The sequence below is a fragment of the Jaculus jaculus genome, chromosome 11 (genome assembly GCF_020740685.1).
Source record: "Jaculus jaculus isolate mJacJac1 chromosome 11, mJacJac1.mat.Y.cur, whole genome shotgun sequence".
In the NCBI taxonomy this organism is placed as follows: Eukaryota; Metazoa; Chordata; class Mammalia; order Rodentia; family Dipodidae; genus Jaculus; species Jaculus jaculus.
In genome coordinates, this window is record NC_059112.1 from 67258574 (window position 1) to 67279505 (window position 20932).

General features: G+C 45.1%; 1 protein-coding gene and 1 long non-coding RNA gene across 2 annotated transcripts in view; one reads left to right on the top strand and one right to left on the bottom strand.

The window, feature by feature from the left end:
* Rarres1 (retinoic acid receptor responder 1) overlaps positions 1-12437 on the bottom strand; it is a 55143-nt gene extending 42706 nt beyond the window's left edge. Inside the window, exon 1 of the mRNA XM_045161269.1 lies at positions 12207-12437. Within this exon, the coding sequence (XP_045017204.1) occupies positions 12207-12437 (231 nt within the window). The remainder of the gene's footprint in view (positions 1-12206) is intronic.
* Positions 12438-12930: 493 nt separating this feature from the next.
* LOC123464396 lies at positions 12931-16839 on the top strand. Its single transcript, XR_006639573.1, has 3 exons — positions 12931-13049; positions 16221-16597; positions 16764-16839. It is a non-coding gene; the product is annotated as an uncharacterized LOC123464396 (long non-coding RNA).
* The last annotated feature ends 4093 nt before the right edge of the window (positions 16840-20932 follow it).

Consider the following 20932-nt stretch of genomic DNA (forward strand, 5'->3'; position numbering starts at 1 on the left):
ATGTTAATCCAAGCAAGCACCTTTAACTGCTGAGCTATCTCCCAGCCCCATACTAATCTGAAATGACCTCATCTTCCCTGACCACATCTTCAGAGACTCTGTAAATTAGGGGGCATTCATTGGCTCTCAGGGTTAGGACTTCAACATATAGTTTTGGAGGACATAATGCAAACTATGAGAGCATGAAACTAAGGATGATCTGAGACTATAGAAGAAGGCCTGGGTGCAGATCATTATACACAAGTTATAAGTAGAAGCATGACCTGGGTGAGGTGGGAAAAGTTATAGGAAGGACCTTGTGGTTGTTTGAATCAGGTGTCCTCCATAAACTCATGTGTTTTGAATGCTTGGTCCTTAGCTGATGGCAATTTGGGTGGTTGAGTCTTGCTGGAGGGGGTGTGTTGTTGGTGGGGTAGGTTTAGGGGTATTATAGCTAGCTCCTCTTTGCTAGGGCTTGGGTCACTCTCCTACTCCTGTTGTCCACCTGAGGTGATGTCCAGCCTCTACTTTACCATCTTTTCCCTGCCATCATGAAGCTTCCCCTTGAAGCTGTAAGCCAAATAAAAACCTTTCCTCCTATCAGCTGCTTTTGGCTAGATGCTTTGTGCCAGCAACAAGATGTTCAATGCAAGAGACTGAGGCTGACTGAGAGAAGCCAAGACACAGGGAAGACCAGGGCACAGGAGGCAGCCCAGCATGGGGATCAGACAATAATGTGGGGTACACTTGGGGATGGGGTACAATGGTTGACAGAGGTAGATTAGAGGTGTCTTACAGGGCCTTTTTCTAGAACAGTTAGTCTCAAACATGGGTGTTTAGCAGAATGTCCTAAAAGTCATCCTTAAACACAACCTACTGGGCCCACCCACAGAGTATTAATCCAATAAGCCTGGAATGGGGTCTGAGAACTGGCATTTTAACAAATTCCAGCTGACATTGATTGGGCTGGTCCGGGGATCACATCTGAGAACTTCTAGCTGCTGAGTGGAACCACTGAAGTTCTGAGGGGTAAGAAGTGAGAAAAGGCTTCAATGACAGTCACCAAACCACCAAAAGGGAAATTAATGACAGGACAATGAATTCTCTCAAGAGGTCTGAGTGTCATCAGTGCCACTGAAACGGAGGAACATTATTTCAAAGTGTGGTTGACATTAGAACCTGGAGTCTATGAAGCACTGGGTTTGATAACTCAGAAAGCAAAGTTGGTAGGGCTACCCTCTGTTTCAGCCAGTGCAAGTGGTAGACACCCTGGCACTTGGCATGGGCCATTCTCCAACAAAGGATCTTTGGAGAAGGTAGTAGGGACTAAAATATTTTTTGAAGAAAACCTACTCCTTGCATCCTGTTACATAGATAAGTACTTTGCTATCATCTCCGCTTTGATGAAGTACAGTGTTCTAAGACCTCCAATGGATGCCTGAAACCACAGTTGTAGCCAACCCCATATTCACCATTTTCTCCTATAAATACATGCCCATGACAAAGCTAATGAACTAGGCTAGGCATAGTAATAGATTGTTGGGTAAGCTTGGTCATGAACTTGATTGGATTGAGAAATGCCTACAAAATTGTCAAAGCATACTTCTGGCATGTCTGAGAGGAATTTTCTAGAGACAATCAGTATGTGTTCAGTGAGCTGTGTGCAGAGGACCCACCCTCACTGTGGATCTAATAGGCTGGAGGTCCACATAGGAAAAGACACAGACCGGGAAGCTTGCTGGTGCCATTGTGAGACTATCCTATCTCTGACTATGTGAGATAATCCAATAAATACCCTTATCATTATTCGTAGATTCTATTGGTTCTGTTCCTTTGGAAAGCCCTAGTATAATAACAATACTAATTTTAAAAAATAGAACACATGTACCAACATAATATAACAAAAACTTATGCTGGGGCCACTAATGGTTGCTTCAACACAAGTACTGTGACACTGTGGCCTGATAACCAGATGGCTACCAAGTGACTAGTAGTGGGATGATTCACACTCGGGATGAGATAGCGAGATGGCATGAAATTACAAACTATCAAACTAGCTTGTGGGGCAGGAGAGATGGCTCAGCTATTGAAGGCACTTGCTACAAATCCTGCTGGCCTGGGTTCAAATTCCCAGTACCCCCTTGTAAAGCCAGATGCACTAAGTGGCATATGCATCTGGAGTTCATAGTTCATTTACAGTGGCAGGTGGCCCTGGTGTGACATTTCCCCTCTCTCTCCTTACAAATAAATAAAAATATTTTTAAACTAGCTTGCAATTTAAAACTTAATGATTTATCTATTTCTGGAATTTTCCATTTAAGAGTTAGCTATTGACACAGGCGACACACCACAAAAAGAAAAACCATGGTGGTGGTGGGGAGACAGCGTGCTATATAATGATAGTTATGTATGCATCAACAAGTGCATCTAAGGGCAGCTCTACAAATTCATGTTTTATTTCCAGTATAAAGCTGTTTATCATAAACCACAAAGTTATTTTTACATTAATGGATCAAAGAGTATTTTCCTCCAGTAGCTAGAGGCATATCTTTATATTAGGCACTATCCAGGCTCAGGTTTTGCTTTGTTTTTGATACATTGAATAAATTATTGAAATACAAAGTGAAAGACTAAATTGACACCATGATAGGCTTCAGCAAACACCTCCCAGGATAGGCCTAAAATTAGAACAAAGGGCCAGAAATAGATAAATCATTAATCAATGACTCTCCTGGCCAGAGGAAAGCTGAGTCACTTCCTGAAAATTCAAGGCTTCTTGGCCCCAACCAATCAAGGATGTACAGATGTAACTGTAGACCAGTCATAATAAGGGTTACCTCACCTACTTGAAATTCTCCTTAAAACCCAGGCTGGAAGATCTTAGAACCAATCAAATACAACCCTTGTTCAAATTAGCCAATCAAACTGTAGAACTAATTGCCCTCCAAAACCTTCCTTAGTTATGCTTAAAGAAGCCTGCGAGCTCTTCATTAAATGGTTGACCCCCACATGCTGGCTGATTCTACAGAATAAATGCTCTTTGCTTTTACATACTAATTAAGTCTGGGGTCTTTCTTCAGGGATTCTCAGACCCGAACAAAAGTGTATCAAAATTAAACCAGGGAACTAGGAGAAGGGCATCAAAAGAGATATTCATCCTAAGAGCACATTTTACAAATCTAGCTCCCCTTAAACTCACTCACAACACTAGAACTTGATGATGTCCTAGAGAATCCCTGCAGTGCTGTCACAGTGAGGCCACAGAAACACCTCTGAACTGATTCTACCCAAAGCCCAGGAGTGGAAAGGAAGCCCTGTGCACTGGGACAACATTCCTTTCTATTTCCTCTCTCTGTGGCAGGTTGCTAAGTGCTGCTCCTCTCCTATTATCTTGGGGCTATATGTGAGTATTTTTCATGTTTTCAGCCTGAGAGGGGGTGGACAAGTGATGGCCAGTCTATACTATCAAGAGCTTGCCACACTAGGACCCACTGGTATAACATTCTGCTTCTACATGTCTCCTTTAGCTTCTTATCTGTTAGGGTAGTTTGAATAGATGGCCCCCCAATATTTTCAGTGTTTCATTACTTTGTAGTTTGGATCTGCAGCCACTGGCTGGAGGAGGTGTCACTGGGCAGATCTTAAGAAGTGGTGGTGTGTTTTAAATTCCAATCTAAAGATATGCAAAGTGCCTAGTTCCACCTGGAGTTCCTGAAGTGTGCTGGTGGCTTTTGGGATTTTGGCTTGTGGCTTTCTCTCTGTCTCTCTGCTTGGACCTATGAAAGCAGGCCAGCTTCTTCTGCCATTATGGAACTTCTCCTGGATCTGTAAGCTTCAATAAATCCCTTTCTTCATAACTGTGCATAGTCTGTAAGTTTATCTCAGTGAACCTAAAGCTGTCTAGAACATCTGCTAAGCAATCATAAATGTCAAGCTATTGCAGAAAAAGCAAACTCCTTCATTTTATAAGGTTACTCATATGAGCCAGACTTAGTCAGAGACAAACAACTCTTTTGTGAATAAAAATTGCTGTGCCATTCTTATGTTCTAAATAGACAGAGTACATTACATTAACCTGGAATTATCTTACTGCATCTTCTTTCTTTCAGGCATGGCCAGATAAAATGAACAGAGTGTGTTATAAAAGTCAGTTACTTATAGCTCAGGCCTCAGCCAGTAGAGTACAAAGAGATGTTGAGCTGTACACATTTCGAATTAATACGATGAGTTAACAGACTAAGACAGAACACTGTGTGTTAACCTGTTTGATTAAATCTGAGTATGAGTTCTTGACTTGGGGTATGAAGCTAAACGCAGCTCCCTTCTCTGCATTTCTGGTCCAAGGGTGAAACTAGTCAGGAAAGACTAGATATAAGGGGAACATAAATTGCTAGGTCTCCTCTTCCCTTCTGGGAAGGTGTAGAATGGCTCCTGGTCTTCTCTTTTTCCTTCTCCTCCCCCTTCTTCCTCCTCCTCCATATATTCCAATGGTAACAGCACCTTTCTGACTGCTTTTATTTTATTTAACAAACATTTGAAATTTGTCTTCAGCAATGCTTTGTGCTAGTGCAACCCAGAAGCTAAATAGACATGATGCTTCACAGCCTGTAAAGCTTCTCATGGAATCCAGGGCAGGCAGAAACACCTGCAAAGTGAACATAAAGCCAGGCTAAGGCAGCCTATGGCCCAGTCCTAAGGTTGGGGACAGATGGCATGCAGTGAGATTACCAAGGTACACAAGATTAGTGATGGGAGCTAGATCAACTGCTTTCTGAGAACCACCCACATCAACAGTATGGGAAGTACTTGAAGGAGCAAAGTGGGTATGGTAGGGGAACAATAACAGGATTTTGGCAAAGTAATTCAGCCAATGATCATGGAACAGTGAGATTGTCCTGGATTATCCCTGTGAGTTCAAGGTCATCCAGAAGTCCTTAAAAGAAGCCTTTGAGGATGGGAAGGGGGGAGGGCAGAGCCATGCATCAAGAGGTGCAGCTGTTCTCTAGAGTGTGGAAAAGGCAAGATGGAGTTCCCAGGAGCATCTGGATCAATGATACCCGTGACACTTGCCTTTTAGCCCAGTGTGACCCACTTCACACTTCTGGTCTCCAGAACTGTTTTACTAAGAAGGAATGTGCAGATCCAGAACTGCTTATGATGCCAGTATTAGGTCCTATGCAGACAGGTACCTTTGGCATGATTGTGGATGCACATACATCTTGTAACTATGCACACAATTCTTCCATAACTTGGCTTTACTGGCTAGAGAAACCCTGAGCAGCCACAACAAGATCCAGCATGGATACTTCTCATGGCTGCTATCCCCAGTCACAGTAGTTTGGCTTTCTAAACACTCTTTGGCTTAGGTATTACGTGCATGCAAATACATGCCTTGGAGGCAAATGTGTGTATACAGGCATGGGTGACTCACTGCTTAATAGTCACTGAGACCAGGGGTCACTCTGAATTTGGGATGTGTGTGTGTGTGAGCATATTTAAAATTCTACACCTTGTGAACATAAGAATTTGGGGGCAAGAGTATTTGCATTCAATTTTCAAAAGAACCACTCCAGCACCTTAAAGGGAGCATTCATACTAGATTCCTTGCAAGTGGCAAAGTAGTCTTTACTGGGGCAAGTGCTGTGTTGAAAGCCAAAAGGAAAATGTTGCAGACTGAGAAAAACATAAATGTTTGTGAAAACATTCCCATTTGCTAGCTCACCTGGGTGACTTGGCAAAGTGCATAGGGAGCCAAGCCACAGTTTTATCTGCAGGACCTGTGGCATTCCCCACCCAACGCTAGTCTGTGTGCTCCTGGAAGCAGGGTGGATAGTGATAGACTGTGGTGAGCCTGCACCCTTTCATAGGAGCAGCGCTGGGTAGGAGAGTGCTCTCTCTGTGAGATCTCCCCCAACCTCAGGCTGTGTGCTAGTCTGAAGACTGTGTGGTCCTTTTGCCAATAACCACTCCCAGCTTCTCTCTCATGATGGCTCTGGGAGCACTTAAGGAAATTCCTTAAGTGAAAGACTTCACTTTACTCCTGCAATATTTTTCCTCCTGCATATGCATGACTCCCTCCTTAATTCTCCAATTTGTGTTGCCATAGCCTACATAATGTGCTGTTTCCTATTCTGAGTGATCGTCTCTGAATTATTGACATTAGTGGAGAGAAGACTTCAAGAAGAGTGGTGAACAATATTGTATTAAAATGCATTATAGACTGAACAAAGCTGAAGTTTTTCTTACTGGAGTGGGTGTTCTCTTAATTGCCAGTGGCCCAGGGGACAAGCTCCACCACAGCAGGAACCCTGCAAGTGGCATGAGAAGGTGGCCCGGTGCTTACCAAAAGCTGGTGCTGCTTTGTGTACAGATCTGCTGTGCCAGGCACACTTACTTCCCGATGGCAGGAGCAAATGGTACACAAGCTGGTGAAGGATGGATACAAAAATTGGGCAACGTCCACAAAATCTAAACTAAATTGCTCTAGAAAGAACTGATAAGGTTCAGTCTCTAAAACTCTTGCTGTTGACTTGGGTGTGAGTTGAGATTGAGGAAGAAAAGAGAAAATCAGTGAGAGTATAGGATGGTGGTGTATCACATCAAGTGCTAATCTCACATCGGGTGCCTCAGCCTGGAAAACCAAACCCTGTGGGTGTGTTTTCTTGCTAGAAAGACTGCATATAGTTCCAATTTAACTACCCTGGTCCTATATCAAAGTAAAGGGAATATATTTACACTTGCTGATTTTAATTTAAATGCAAACAAGATATGGGCGCATACAGTTTGTTCAGCTGTCTGAATTATACCTCCAACTACCGGTCCTGTATAAGGAACAGGAACCTTAAGTGACAAATTTCCAACCAGCTGATTTTTAAATGAGTTGACTTTTTCACAAAGTATGTGAATGGAAAAACTTCATCCAGTTCCTGAATGTCCTGGAGAGCAATAACTAAGGAGCTAGGGGGTGGGAGTGGGATCCAGAATTTGTGACAAGAGACGTGACTCAGTAAAAGTGACATCCCCAGTAGAGCTAGTTCAGGACACTCCGAATAGCATAAGCTAGTTCGTGGAGCTAGTTCAGGACACTCCGAATAGCATAAGCAGTCCAACACCATCGACAATCTCTGCTACACCACCACGCCTGTGCCATGCTACCATTGTAAGACCGGAAAAAAGGTATAGATTTTAACATCAGACAGGGGAGGCAAGAGAATACAGGGTGTTCTGATTCTAGCGTGCAATCAGGAAACTGAAAACAGACTCCACTCCCCACCACCAGCGCTTTCCTCAAGGACGTTTACTAACACACAGTGATTTCCACAGTGCACCACTAGAGGGCAACAGTGTTTCTAAAACGAGAGCTCTTGCAGAGACGTGACATCAGAATCAAGAACTACAGAAGAAGCCTTAAAAATCTTTCAGTCCACGTTCACTTTTTTTTTTTTCCCCCGAGGTAGGGTCTCATTCTAGCCCAGGCTGACTTGGAATTCACTATGTAGTCTCAGGGTGACCTCAAACTCACAGTATTCCTCCTACCTCTGCCTCCCAAGTGCTGGGATTAAAGGCGTGCACCACCATGCCCGGCTACATTTTTTATATTTTATTTTTATTTATTTGAGAGAGAAAAAGAGGCTGAGGCCGGGTGTGTGGTGGTGTACGTCGTTGACCCAGCACTAGGGAGGTCGAGATAGGAGGATCAATGTGAGTGAGGCTAGTCTGAGACTACATATTGAATTCCTGGTGTGTGTGTGTGTGTGTGTGTGTGTGTGTGTGTGTCTTTCTCTCTATATATATATAAATACATACACACATATACATATATCAGGGCCTCCAGCCATTGCAAACGAACTCCTATGCATGTACCATTTTGTGTATGTGGCTTATGTAGATTCTAGGGAATCGAACCTGGGTCCTTTGGCTTTGCAGGCAAATGCCTTAACCACTGACTAAGCAATCCCTTCTGCCTCATTTTCACATTTTTTTTTCTTGTGATTTTATTTTTTTATTTTTCTTAAAAATATTATTTATTTATTTATTTTCTTTTTTTTTAATTTTTTATTAACATTTTCCATGATTATAAAATATATCCCATGGTAATTCCCTCCCTCCCCACCCCCACACTTTCCCATTTGAAATTCCATTCTCCATCATATTACCTCCCCATTACAATCATTGTAATTACATATATACAATATCAACCTATTAAGTATCCTCCTCCCTTCCTTTCTCTACCCACATTTTTTTTAAACTGAAGTCCACTTTAAGAATTTCATCCCTCTGGGGCTGGAGAGATGGCTTAGCACCTCCCTGTGAAGCTTAAGGATCCTGGTTTGAGGCTTGATTCCCTAGTACCCACGTAAGCCAGATGCACAAAGTGGCATATGCATCTGGATTTCGTTTGCAGTAGCTGGAGGCCTTGATGCACCCACTCTCTCCCTCTCTCTCTCTGTCACTCTCAAATAAATAAACACAAATAAAAGACTTGCATCCCTCATCACAACCTCAATGATATATGTTTGAAGCACATTTTAAACACCATTCTCATGGTATGCACTCCAAGACATTTTATTAAACAAAATTTGGGATGTAGATCAATTGTATAGCGTGTGCCTAGCATGTATGAGGCTGTGGGTTCAATCCTTAGCACCAAAAACCAAAACAACTGGACCCTACTAAATTAATTTTGTAGCTCATGAGTGGGCCCTTAGTTTGAGAAATTGGTTCAGTTTCAGCTCTTCATTTTACAAATGAGTATACCAACCCTTAGAATGAAGTGGGATCCCCACAAATTACACTCATCTCCCCCATATCCACCTGTTCCCCAGCCTCAGTCCTGTGTGAAGGATGTAAGCTGTACACAACTGAGCATCGCTCTAGCAAAGGGCCCATGAGATGAGAGTATAATCCAAGACACTGGGCTACAGGTCTTTCTTCTGGCCAGTGCTGTGGCTGCTTTTGTCATTGGAGCAGAAATCCCTTCAGCCATGCACAGCTGCACCCACACAGGCCATGTCTGTACTGCTCTCTTAGGAGCTGAATGTTTCAAAACTGAGAGTCTCCAAAGAGGTCTTGCCTAATACTGCTACCCCAAATCTGAATCTGGGACACAAAATCTTGCCTAATGTATGTGCCAAAGAAGTATCTACTAGAACTGGAGATGTAACATCCTTGCTATAAGAGGTTAATGGACATAATGGACTGCTGGATAAAGTGTTGCCCTTGGATGATGTGATGGTAACTCACATTTTGATACGTCACATTGATACACACACACATATATATGTAAATATATATATATATATATATATATATATATGTATGTATCAATGTGACGTATCAAAAAATATATATGGATATGTATACATATGGCTATATACACACATATACATATATATGTGTGTGATATAGTTGGCAAACTCTACAACACTGGCATTGTTGCCAAAATGTAAATGACTTCCATCCTCCATGGGGAACTAGGCAGAGGAGGCTTGTATGTGAGTCTCCAGGTTGTATGGTTTCTTGACAGCAAAGCAGGAGTCCAGGTGATGTCTTTATGACAACCTAGCAGCTGTTTCCCCAGGTTACAGAAAACTGGCTCAAGGCAATCCCCAGTGGAATAAGCATCCCTTCCCAGCCTTCCCCTTGTATTTCTGCCACTCTCACCACCTTGGCATATCCTTGTCACCTGACATGGTTGACTTGGTTGTTCTTGGAGGTGAGCCTTTCTATACTGGTGATCTTTTTTTTATTTTTCTGTTTGGTTTTTCGAGGTAGGGTCTCACTCTAGTCCAGGCTGGTGCCACCATGCCTGGCTGGCTGGCTTCCTTTCTTTCACTCTTTCTCTCTCTCCTTTCTTTCTTTTTTTGAGGCAGGGTCTCTCATCCAGTTTGACTTAGAACTTACTCTGAAGCCTAGGTTGGTCTTAAACTTAAGGTGATCCTCCTGCCTCAGCCTTACAAGTGTTGTTTATAGTGATGATTTTCGTAGAGAGACAAATGAAGAAAAACAATTTTACTGAATTCGCAGGAGAAATTGAAACCATTCTGGTTCACAAAGATTCTTGGCATTGACTTTTCCCTGGCTCACATAAAAGTATAAATGATTTGAAATCAGAAAGTGAGGGGCTGGAGAAATGGCTCAATAGTTAAAGGTGCTTGTCTGCAAAGTCTGGTGGCCTAGTTTTGATTCCCCAGTACCTAAGTAAAGTCAGATGTACAAAGTGACATGTGTGGGGAGTTCACTGACAGCAGCAAAAGGTCCTGGTGTGCCCTAACTCACTCACACACACTCTCTCCTCTCTCTCAAAACCAAATAAATATTTTAAAAATAAAATTAGGATGCCGGGTGTGGTGGCACACACCTTTAATCCTAGCACTTGAGAGGCAGAGGTAGAAGGATCACCATGAATTCAATGCCACCCTGAGACTACATAGTGAATTCCAGGTCAGCCCGAGCTAGAGTGAGATCTTACCTCGAAAAACTAAAACAAAACAAAACTAAACTAAACTAAACTAAGGATGTGTAAGGGAAAATCAGATAATAGGGTATTGTTTCTCAAGGCCAATGTCATGGATTCTACATTTTCTTTTCTTTTTTTCCTTTTTTAGGGGTGGATTTTTTAAGGTAGAGTCTTAACTAGTCCAGGCTGAACTAAAAATCAGTCTGTAGACCCAGGCTGGCTTTTTTTTTTTTTTTTTTTTCCCCAAGGTGGGGTTTCACTCTAGGCCAGGCTGACCTGGAATTCACTATGTAGTCTCAGAGTGGCCTTGAACTCAGGGCAATCCTCCTACCTCTGCCTCCCAAGTGCTGGGATTAAAGTCTTATGCCACTATGCCCACCTGACTCACATTCTACTTTTCCAGTCCTCTTCCCTCTCAGTCATACTTGCCTGCGTAATTAACAACTAGCTTTCCCTCCCTCCCTATCTCCCTTTCTTCCTTTTTACCCTATAAACTTGAAAGTTCAGGATCCTTACACTATAACAGATGAGAAACTACCAGAGATCTGTATGGAAGAGAAGGAAAATAGATTGCTCTTAACTAGATCAGGCTTTCAAGCTAGTTTATTCTGTAAAAGATAAGAAGATATGAAGTATTTTCTCTTCTCAAGGTGTGACTAATAGCATGAAAATACAAGCGGCTTTACGATTTTCAAAAAATAAATTTGGAAAGAAGTTCCTGGCATTTGAAAATTGGTGTACTTTAGCAATCCCAGCTTTTTTTTTTTTTTTTTTTTTTTTAAAGGGAACCTTCCCCCAGATAAAGATGGTGCAAATCTTCAGTCTTTCTGAGAGGGAGCAACTCAATTCATTTTTTTTTTTTGTTTTGTTTTGTTTTGTTTTTGTTTTTCGAGGTAGGGTCTCACTGTAGCCCAGACTGACCTGGAATTCATTATGTAATCTCAGGGTGGCCTCGAACTCATGGTGATCCTCCTACTTCTGCCTCCCAAGTGCTGGGATTAAAGGCATGCACCACCATACGCCCGGCTCAATTCAATTTAATCACAGTCCAAAAGGTCTTTGTTTCTCAGTCATCTGACCCAGGAGGACCATGTGAAATAAAAACCCTATTTCGCCTCGGCTCTTTTAAACCCCTCTGATTTAGATCCTAAGTCATTTTTACATTCTTTGAAGTTTTGTGGAGATTAGGCGGCTGCTAGAAGCAGTAGTGCCTTGGCACAACCTGGGTTGATGGAGAAAGTGCAGCTTCACACACACCCACTCCTCCATACCCACAGTCAGGGCTCTGAGACCAGCAAGCAACCGACCGGTTATAAAGCTCTCGTGTGTTCTGGTCATGTGAAAACTGCGGGTTCACTCACTCTCCTTGGATTAGGTAGATGCCAAAGCCAGAAGGCCATCCCAGAGCAGGCCTAACAGTAAACATCAGTCAACCTCCTTATCCTGGAGCCCCTGCACAGTGACCAGCAATTCACAATCCATTGTTGTCAGTGGTCCTGAGAGCTGGTTTGGGCCTTGGAAATCCAGCCTCAGACTTTAGCCAGTAGGTCACAGAAACACTCTGGGTATCCCGGACAGGGCTATGGGGTGTGGTCCGTGGAGCCCTTTTCTCAATTCTCCCAAGCACCTTTCCTCTCCCAGGCGTGGGCGGTGCCCGGAGCCCGGACCTAAGGGAACAACGACAGCCTAAGGCCGGCCCGGCCCGCGGGGCGGCCGCGGAGGCGCTCGGGCGGGGTCCCCGGCTTCCCGCCGCACGGCGGCCACTCACCCGCGCGCGGCCCTCGAGCACGGCGGCCAGCACTCGCAGCGCGCTGGGCGAGCCGGAGCGGAAGTTGAAGAAGTGCAGCGCGGCGCGCGCCGCCTGCCGCAGGATCCCGCGCGGGAGCCCCGCGCCCGCGGAAGGCAGGTCCTCGGGCTCCGCCGACGCCGGCGCCCACGCCCGGAGCAGCAGCAGCGCGAGCAGCGGGGCCGCGGGTCGCGGCGGCCGGGGGAGCGGCATGGGCGCGGGCGAGCTGGTGCTCCTCGCAGCCGGGCTGAGGCGGGCGGGCGGGCGGCGGGCGCTGCGGAAATAAGGCCGCGGCGGCCCCTCCCTCCGCCCCCGGCGTCCAGTGGCGGGAGCCCGGCTGGTCGCTCGGCCGCGCCCTTCCCACCCGCAGCCCGCGGCCCGCCGCCCTTCCCCGACCCCGCGCCTTCGGGGCGCGGAGCCGAGCCGGGCCGTCCGTCGGTCCGACCGTCGGTCGCGGAGCCTTGCGCGGGGCGGGGAGGGCAGCGGGACGCCTCCCCTGGGTGCGCCCCACCGACCCGGGGCTGCTGGCGGGCGGCGACCGCGAGTCCACCCGCGCTCGGAGTCGCGCTGCGATTTCCCAGCGGGCGGACGGGGCGGCTGCAGTGGCTTTGTTGGAGGGCCGCGGTGAGCCGCAGCCGCGCAGTGGAAGGCCGCCCGAGGGCCCGCCAGGGGAGCGGCAGGGACCGGGCGGGGGGGCTGCGGAGGAGTGCCGCTGGCGGAGCACGTGGGGCAGCAGGACCGCGAGGCTAGGGCTGGAGGCGCGAGTAGGTCACTTTGGATCTGGTGTGAGGCAGACTGAAGTCCTGGGAGTCAGATGCCAGCCAGGTGAGGCAGGGTTGGGGCATTAGGGACTTGGAAGCAGAGAGTTAGCAACTCTGGGGCAACGCTTAGCAGTGAAGGGATGAGGTGCTGACTAAGCCACAAGAGAGAGAGAACTTAGGAGAACCGGAGATAATGTATACAAAACTACGTGCTCTAGAGTCTACCATTCCCCAACACCTGTCGCTGCCCAGCCTCCTTTACACACACACATTGAAGGGCCAGAGAACCCATTGAGACCAAGCTGGCCCAGTTTTGGATAAGACACTGTGGGAAGGCAGAGGATGATGGTGAGGGCAGTCTCTGAAAACATCCCCCTCACGAATCTCTCTCTGGTGTCCATCTCCCCAGCGTCACTGTCTTTCCTTCTGAAGATATTTGTGAAGCATCTACTCCGCTTTGGTGGGATGAGGGTGAGCAGTCAGATAAATCTGGCCTCCTGGAGCACACCTTGTAGGTGGGGCCCCAGTAATGAAGGCAAGAGAATGTCCTGTACTGGGTGCAGTTGGATGCCACACAGACAAACGAAGGCACACAGGGACAGGGAGCTGGGAGGTGGCTATTATCATCAGTAGTGTAGTCAGAAAGGACCTAAGTGGGAAGGTGATATTTGAGTCAGGAGCTCACGGAGGAGAGAGGGGGCCAATTGTGCAAGAAGAGGAGGCGAGGAGCAAGTGCAGAGGCTGAGAGACGAGGTCCACAGGTCATGCCCACAGACAAGCAAACGAGCATAGCTGAGGGCAAAAGAGAGAGAGAGCATGCCCCCTGGTCACCCGAATGGGCACCAGAGATTTGTCTTGCACTCTAAGAATAAACACATCTAAAGACTTGCAGAGTACAAAGAAGGGAGGACTCTGGGTTACTGAGGACATCATTGACACCCAGGTCACCTGATCTGGAAGCTCATTTCTTTTTTTAGTTTTTTGTTTTTATATTTATATTTTTATTTATTTGAAAGAGATGGACACAGAGAGAGAAAGAGGCAGATAGAGAGAGACAGAATGGGCGCACTAGGGCCTCTGGCCACTGCAAATGAACTCCAGATGCCTGCGCCCCCTTGTGCATCTGGCTAACGTGGGTCCTGGAGAATCGAGCCTTGAACCGGGGTCCTTAGGCTTCATAGGCAAGTGCTAAATCGCTAAGCCATCTCTCCAGCCTGAAGCTCATTTCTTATTGCTCAGCCTTGTTAGCTGAAGTTTATTTCTTGCCCCCAGTCAGCCTTATGCAGGCAATTATCTCCTAGTTTTCTTTCCAGGGTGACAGGGAAGTAAGTGCCCTGAGAATTCACCTCTAGGTTTTGTGAAGATTGACATTCCCTTATGTCTTTGTTAAAGTGACTTTTTCCTTTTATTACTATTAACAACGTATTTTTGTATGGATACATCATATGTTGGTACCCTGTTTTCCCTAGTCCCTGCCTCCATTCTGTTGGGGATGCTCCTCAGTGGAGTTGTAGGTGTTCCCCACAGGTTTGTGGTTTATGCCTTGTGGGAGCAGTAGTCAGCAGTTACTTTGTGTGGGGGAGGGAATGCCTCTGAGTGAGATATCTCAACCTATGGCTCTTACAATCTTACCACTCCCTCTTCCTGATACAAAGGGGAGTTCCAGACTATGAGTCACTCCTCAGAGTTGTGTCCATCTCCAGATGAACTTACTTAGTTATCCATCATTGGCTAAGGTCACCCTTGGCAATACCAGGTACTTTAGGCATTCTCTAAGGGGGTACAAAGGCTTACAAGAATAGCCCCATAACAAGATTGGCAAGAACCTCAGGTTGAAAGCACAGTATTTCAAGTTGTGGGGACAGAGTGCAGAGGGGTCCAGGGATCTATGCTAAGCCCCTGTGGGTTCCCACAGGGCTGGTAGACAGTGGAAAGCAAGCAACACTCTCTAGCACTGAGGCAGGGGAGCCTGGGCATGGCTGATAGGGACACCAGAGCTCTGTGTAGTAGGTCACATGTCACTACTACTACTACTTAAGAGTTGGTGAAAATTGTCCAAACCAGGATGTTTCCCAGAAAAGCCAGGGGAACAGGGCCTGCCCTGTGAGCTCACTGAACTGTTACATGGTGTCTTATTTGTAGACATCAGGATAGATTAATGCTCACTGGTAATACACATTTCTTTAGTTTTTAAAATTACAGCTTTCTTAAAAAACAAAAAAAAATAGTTTTCTCTGTATAAATAGCGATTTTTCTAAAACAGAGTAGTTCATTGAGAGCCTTGTTCATATTCTTTCTTACTTATCTGGGGTCGCTGGATTCCTGACTGACTTGTAGAACCTCTTCCAGGACTAGGGAAATGTGACTTTGGTCCTTGTGTGGGGGACTATTTTCTTCAGGATACTGTGTTGGTGTGTACAGATTGTTATTGCCAAATATCACATGTGAGGTGATGTTAATTGCACAGCACCTGATGTAAGTCACCAATCACTTGCAGCTCAGAACAGTTGTCTGAAAACTGACCCCCATACAGGACAGGAAAAAAGTCTCAGCCTGCAGGGTCTGCCCTCCAGCCTGCCTGTGGGAATGTATCCCCACGTGTCCAACATGACATGTTTTTCTAAGCCTTTTGACACTGTGTGTGACTGATACCTGAGGGGAATAATTTAAAAGGAGAAAAGATCTGTCTCCTTCATGAAGAGGCTTCACAGCCCATGGTCACTGGGCTCCATTGCTTCTGGGCCCTGTGCATGGTGAGGGAGTGTCATGGCAGGGAGCACTATGCGAGGCAAAGAGCAAGAGGGGTAGGAAAGGCCTGGGGACAACATGTACCTTTACAGTTACTTCCCTCACCCCCCATGACCTACTTCTCCAGTTAGGCCTCACTTCCTACTTCTTAGTGTTTCCTAATATGTCAGAACTACCTGGAGACCAAGCCTTCAACATCTGAGCCTTTGGGAGACATTTCAGATTTATGCCACAACCCCTAGTTCCCTAGTTATTGCTCAGCCATGGGTATATGTGTGTGTGTGTGGGGGGGTGCTCACATGTGTGGCTATGTACAATGAGATAAATAATACCTTGTGATGTTTTTCTAAAAACAAATATTTAGACATGCATGAATAAAATATGCAAAGAGTGGCTTCACAAGACATTGACAGCCAGGGGACAGGAGACAGAAGTGGAAGAGATACAGGTGTTGACCTCACTCCCACCTTCTCATTATCTATTCTAGGTAAAGAAATGAGCACCATCTCTGAATGTACCTCTGGGGTGTCCCCTGTGGAAAGAAGACACACTACTTCTACAGCGTCTAGTAAAATCTGTTATTAGGGATGGCTCCAGCAAGTCTGCTTTTATTGGCCCAACCATTTAAGCTTTTCTCCCTCCCTCCTAACCATGCCTTTCCACACTCTTCTTTGGCCATACGTCATATGAAAGTGTTCAGAGAAAGAGCTGATGATTTAATTCCTGTGGCAGCATAATGGACTGCTGGAGCACATTGAGTTGCTCCTCCTAGCACATTTCCATTTAAGTAGAGACAAGCTGAGGAGGCTTCAAGAGACCTGAGTTTAGACTGAATGGATTGTAGGCTTGAGCAGCTACAACGTGGTAAGCAGAGGCATCCAGCAGCCCTGAAGGTCTTTATCTTCTCCTCCTTCCCCACCCACCCCCTAGAGCACACAGCAGGGCCAGACAGCAGAGTGTGGGTGGATGGGTTGGGGGGACTTTGAGAAGTCTCAGCTCTTTGAAGCAACACATTCTTTTTCTTCCACAGATTGGAACCTGGGAAGTTTGATGTCAAAGTACCTGCTGATTTCCTTCCTGTTGAGGGCCCTCTTCTTGGCTTGACTTTACACATCCTCTATCAGGAGGAGGAGGTAGCAAGTTCTGGTATCTTATAAGGACACTCATCCCATTAGAGGAACCTTTCCCTCATGGCCTAATGTAAACCTAATTCTCTCTCAAATCCCCACATTCAAATACCATTGTACTGATGGTTAAAGCCTCAACCAACATATGAATTTGAGAGGTATCTAATTAATTCCATAGCATTCTTCCTCACCACAGGGGCTGGGAGATGTCTTCCTTGTAGTTAGTTACATACCAAAAACTTCCTAAAGTATTTTTTGCCTTCTCTGTCCCTGATGCTGCTGGAAACCTAAGAGCACAGGTAGTGCTATGTGGAGAAAGAAAGCCATGGTGACCTTGCCATACTAGCTAACCCCAGATATCTCTGGCCACCCCTAAGTGGTAATTTGAATGCAGAATATCCCCCACAAACTCATGCATTTGAATATTTATTCCCCAATTGGGGGTGCTATTTGGGAAGTCTGTGGAACCTTTAGGAGGTTGACCTTTGCTGAAGAAAGTCTCACTGGGGATGGTCTTGCAGTGTTATAGTCCAGCCCCACTTGGCACTTTTTAGCCTTTCTACTTCCTCTTCCATGCTAATGTGATGATGTGCTGCTGGCTGTCTTCTCCTGCCATATTTTCCCCACCATCATAGAAAATTCCCTTCAAAACTATAAGCTCAAATAAGCCCTTTCCTTTTATAAGCTGCTTCTAGTTGGATATTTTGTCCTAGCAACAAGAAAGTAACTACTACAGGGTGTAACAGGACCCATGAGATAGTGGGACCATGCGTCCTCAGCCAAGCCCTGAGAATCTACAAAGAGTGATGATGTCAGTGGGATCCCAGACAGCTGTGTCCTCTCCATGCTAGTGCTGCTGCTCTGATTCTCACTTTCCCATTCCCTCCCTAACACTCACTTGTCACACACTCTAGGGATATTGACTGGGCCCACAGTTCATGCCTCACTCCTTCCTTCAAGGTCAACATGGAGGTTCAAGATCCTGTGTGGATAAATTATGAGGAACTGTTGGGGGGCAGTTGGAAAGAAGCTTTCTTGCTATCTCTCTCCTAACCCCCTGTGCACACAGCACATATCACAGCAGAAAGAAACCAGATCTTTGGGATTGTCAATTCCTTCATCAGGACCACCCTAAAACCTGCCACATTTCTGAATACCAACTTTATTTTTGAAGCCAACTTTGTTGAGTGTAATTACGTAATTATAAGTTTCTAATGGATTACCAAAGAAAGTTACTATTAGTAGTGATATAAGGCTATTTTGGACTCTGCTTATACTGAAATCTGGGGGATGCCAAATGGTCTGGGAACATCATAGTTGCCTCCTGCCTTGGGTACACTACATTATTAGACACCACTGACTGGAGATCACAGCCCGGCTAGAAAGTAGGCATTCTTATTCAGCAACTCCAGGTGCTGTAGAGCATCAGTAGCCACAAGGTTTAGGACAGGCCACATCCCCAGTGCAAAGAGATGGTACCTAGCTTGACCAACTCTCTGTTCCCCATTAGTACCATCACTTAGCTGTGCAGATGGTATTTCCCCTCTATAAGGCTGTAAGAAGTGCAGCACCGGGGTGGAGAGGAAAAAGAAGACCCTGAGGAAGGAAGAGGAACCCTAAGATAGAGACTTTTACCCTAATCAGGGCTGGTAGTTCTAACCCAGAGGAGACAACAGAATCACTGGGGTGGGTGGAATATTGCGCCAAGGCCCAAGCACCCATCATCCATACTTCAAAATTTTCTCCTCTCTCTGTCCCTGGACTCACCAGCATAAACACCCACATGAACATCTAGAAAACAAAGTAATATCAATTATTAGAAAAGAGAGAAAATAACTTCTATTGTAACCAGAATGCTGGATCTCTTGACGCCTCTGTCACCATAACTGCCAATGAGTAGAGACAGGAATTGAATCTTATAAGTTGTGCTGTATTCAGAGAGACAGTGATCTGAGAAGGTAGTGAGTTAAAAAACTACCTGCCATCTGGATATCCAACTGGCAGGCTTTATAGGGAAGGGGGAAACAAGGTAGTCAATCATTTCAGACTTTAATCTTGCCTCTCTGACCATTTTGTCAGCCACATTTCTGAGGCTTTCTTTTCTAATTAAGTAGAAAGTTATATGGATACATCATGTGTTGGTACCATCATTTCCCTCATCACTGTTCCCATTCTGCTGAGAGCCCTCCTCAGTGGGATTGCTTGTATACCCCCTAGCTTTGTGGGTTATAGATGTGAGAGCATCAGTCAGTCTATATAAGAGATGGGGGCAATGCCTCTGGGTATTCCCTTCCATTCTGTGGTTCTTACAGTCTTTCCACCCCCTCTTACACAAAATTTGTATAGCAGTGTCCCCTGTTAGTACACAAGGTTATTGGCTATTTTCCCTCAGCAGCTCATGTAGCATTTTCCAGCACTATGTGGCAGACCATCTGGGAACTGGCTTCCTTCCAGATTCCATCCAGATCTCTTGATGTCCTTTGTGGGCAACATGTGGTGTCTTCAGCAACAGGGTCTTAACCTTTTACCGCAGGCAGGTAATCAAGTACTTTGACAAAAATATGTCTTGTTTGGGGGATCTTGTAAGTCTCTCCAATCAACAGCTCAATGTGGATTGTTACCAATTTCTGCTACTGGAGAGTTACAAGCCAAAGCCAAATGTTTTAGGGTGAGGCTTCAATCCACCTTCTCCAGGGCCCTTTTTTCTCAAATTTTTATTAACAAATTCCATGATTATAAAAAATATCCCATGGTAATACCCTCCCTCCTCCCACTTTCCCCTTTGAAACTCCATCTCCATCATATCCCCTCCCCATCTCAATCAGCCTCTTTTATTTTGATGTCATGATCTTTTCCTCCTCTTATGATGGTATTGTGTAGGTAGTGTCAGGCACTGTGAGGTCATGGATGTCCAGGTCATTTTGTGTCTTGGGGGAATATGTTGTAAGGAGTCCTACCATTCCTTTGTCTCTTATATTCTTTTTACCACTTCTTCTGCAATGGACCTTGAGCCTTGGAAGGTGTGATAGAGCTACTGCATTGTGTTCATCTCTTTTTTTTTTTTTTTTTTTTTTAATTTTTATTAACATTTTCCATGATTATAAAATATATCCCATGGTAATTCCCTCCCTCCCCACCCCCACACTTTCCCGTTTGAAATTCCATTCTCAATCATATTACCTCCCCATTACAATCATTGTAATTACATATATACAATATCAACCTATTAAGTATCCTCCTCCCTTCCTTTCTCCACCCTTTATGTCTCCTTTTCAACTTACTGGCCTCTGCTACTAAGTATTTTCATTCTCACACAGAAGCCCAGTCATCTGTAGCTAGGATCCCCATATGAGGGAGAACATGTGGCGCTTGGCTTTCTGGGCCTGGGTTACCTGACTTAGTATAATACTTTCCAGGTCCATCCATTTTTCTGCAAATTTCATAACTTCATTTTTCTTTACCACTGAGTAGAACTCCATTGTATAAATGTACCACATCTTCATTATCCACTCATCTGTTGAGGGACATCTAGGCTGGTTCCATTTCCCAGCTATTATAAATTGAGCAGCAATAAACATGGTTGAGCATGTACTTCTAAGGAAATGAGATGAATCCTTTGGATATATGCCTAGGAGTGCTATAGCTGGGTCATATGGTAGATCAATCTCTAGCTGCTTTAGGAACCTCCACACTGTTTTCCACAATGGCTGGACCAGATTGCATTCCCACCAGCAGTGCAGAAGGGTTCCTTTTTTTCCACATCCCCGCCAACATTTATGATCATTTGTTTTCATGATGGTGGCCAATCTGACAGGAGTGAGATGGAATCTCAATGTAGTTTTAATCTGCATTTCCCTGATGACTAGTGACGTAGAACATTTTTTTAGGTGCTTATATGCCATTCGTATTTCTTCCTTTGAGAACTCTCTATTTAGCTCCTTAGCCCATTTTTTGATTGGCCTGTTTGATTCCTTATTAGATATCTTTTTGAGTTCTTTGTATATCCTAGATATTAATCCTTTATCAGATATATAGCTGGCGAAGATTTTTTCCCATTCTGTAGGTTGCCTCT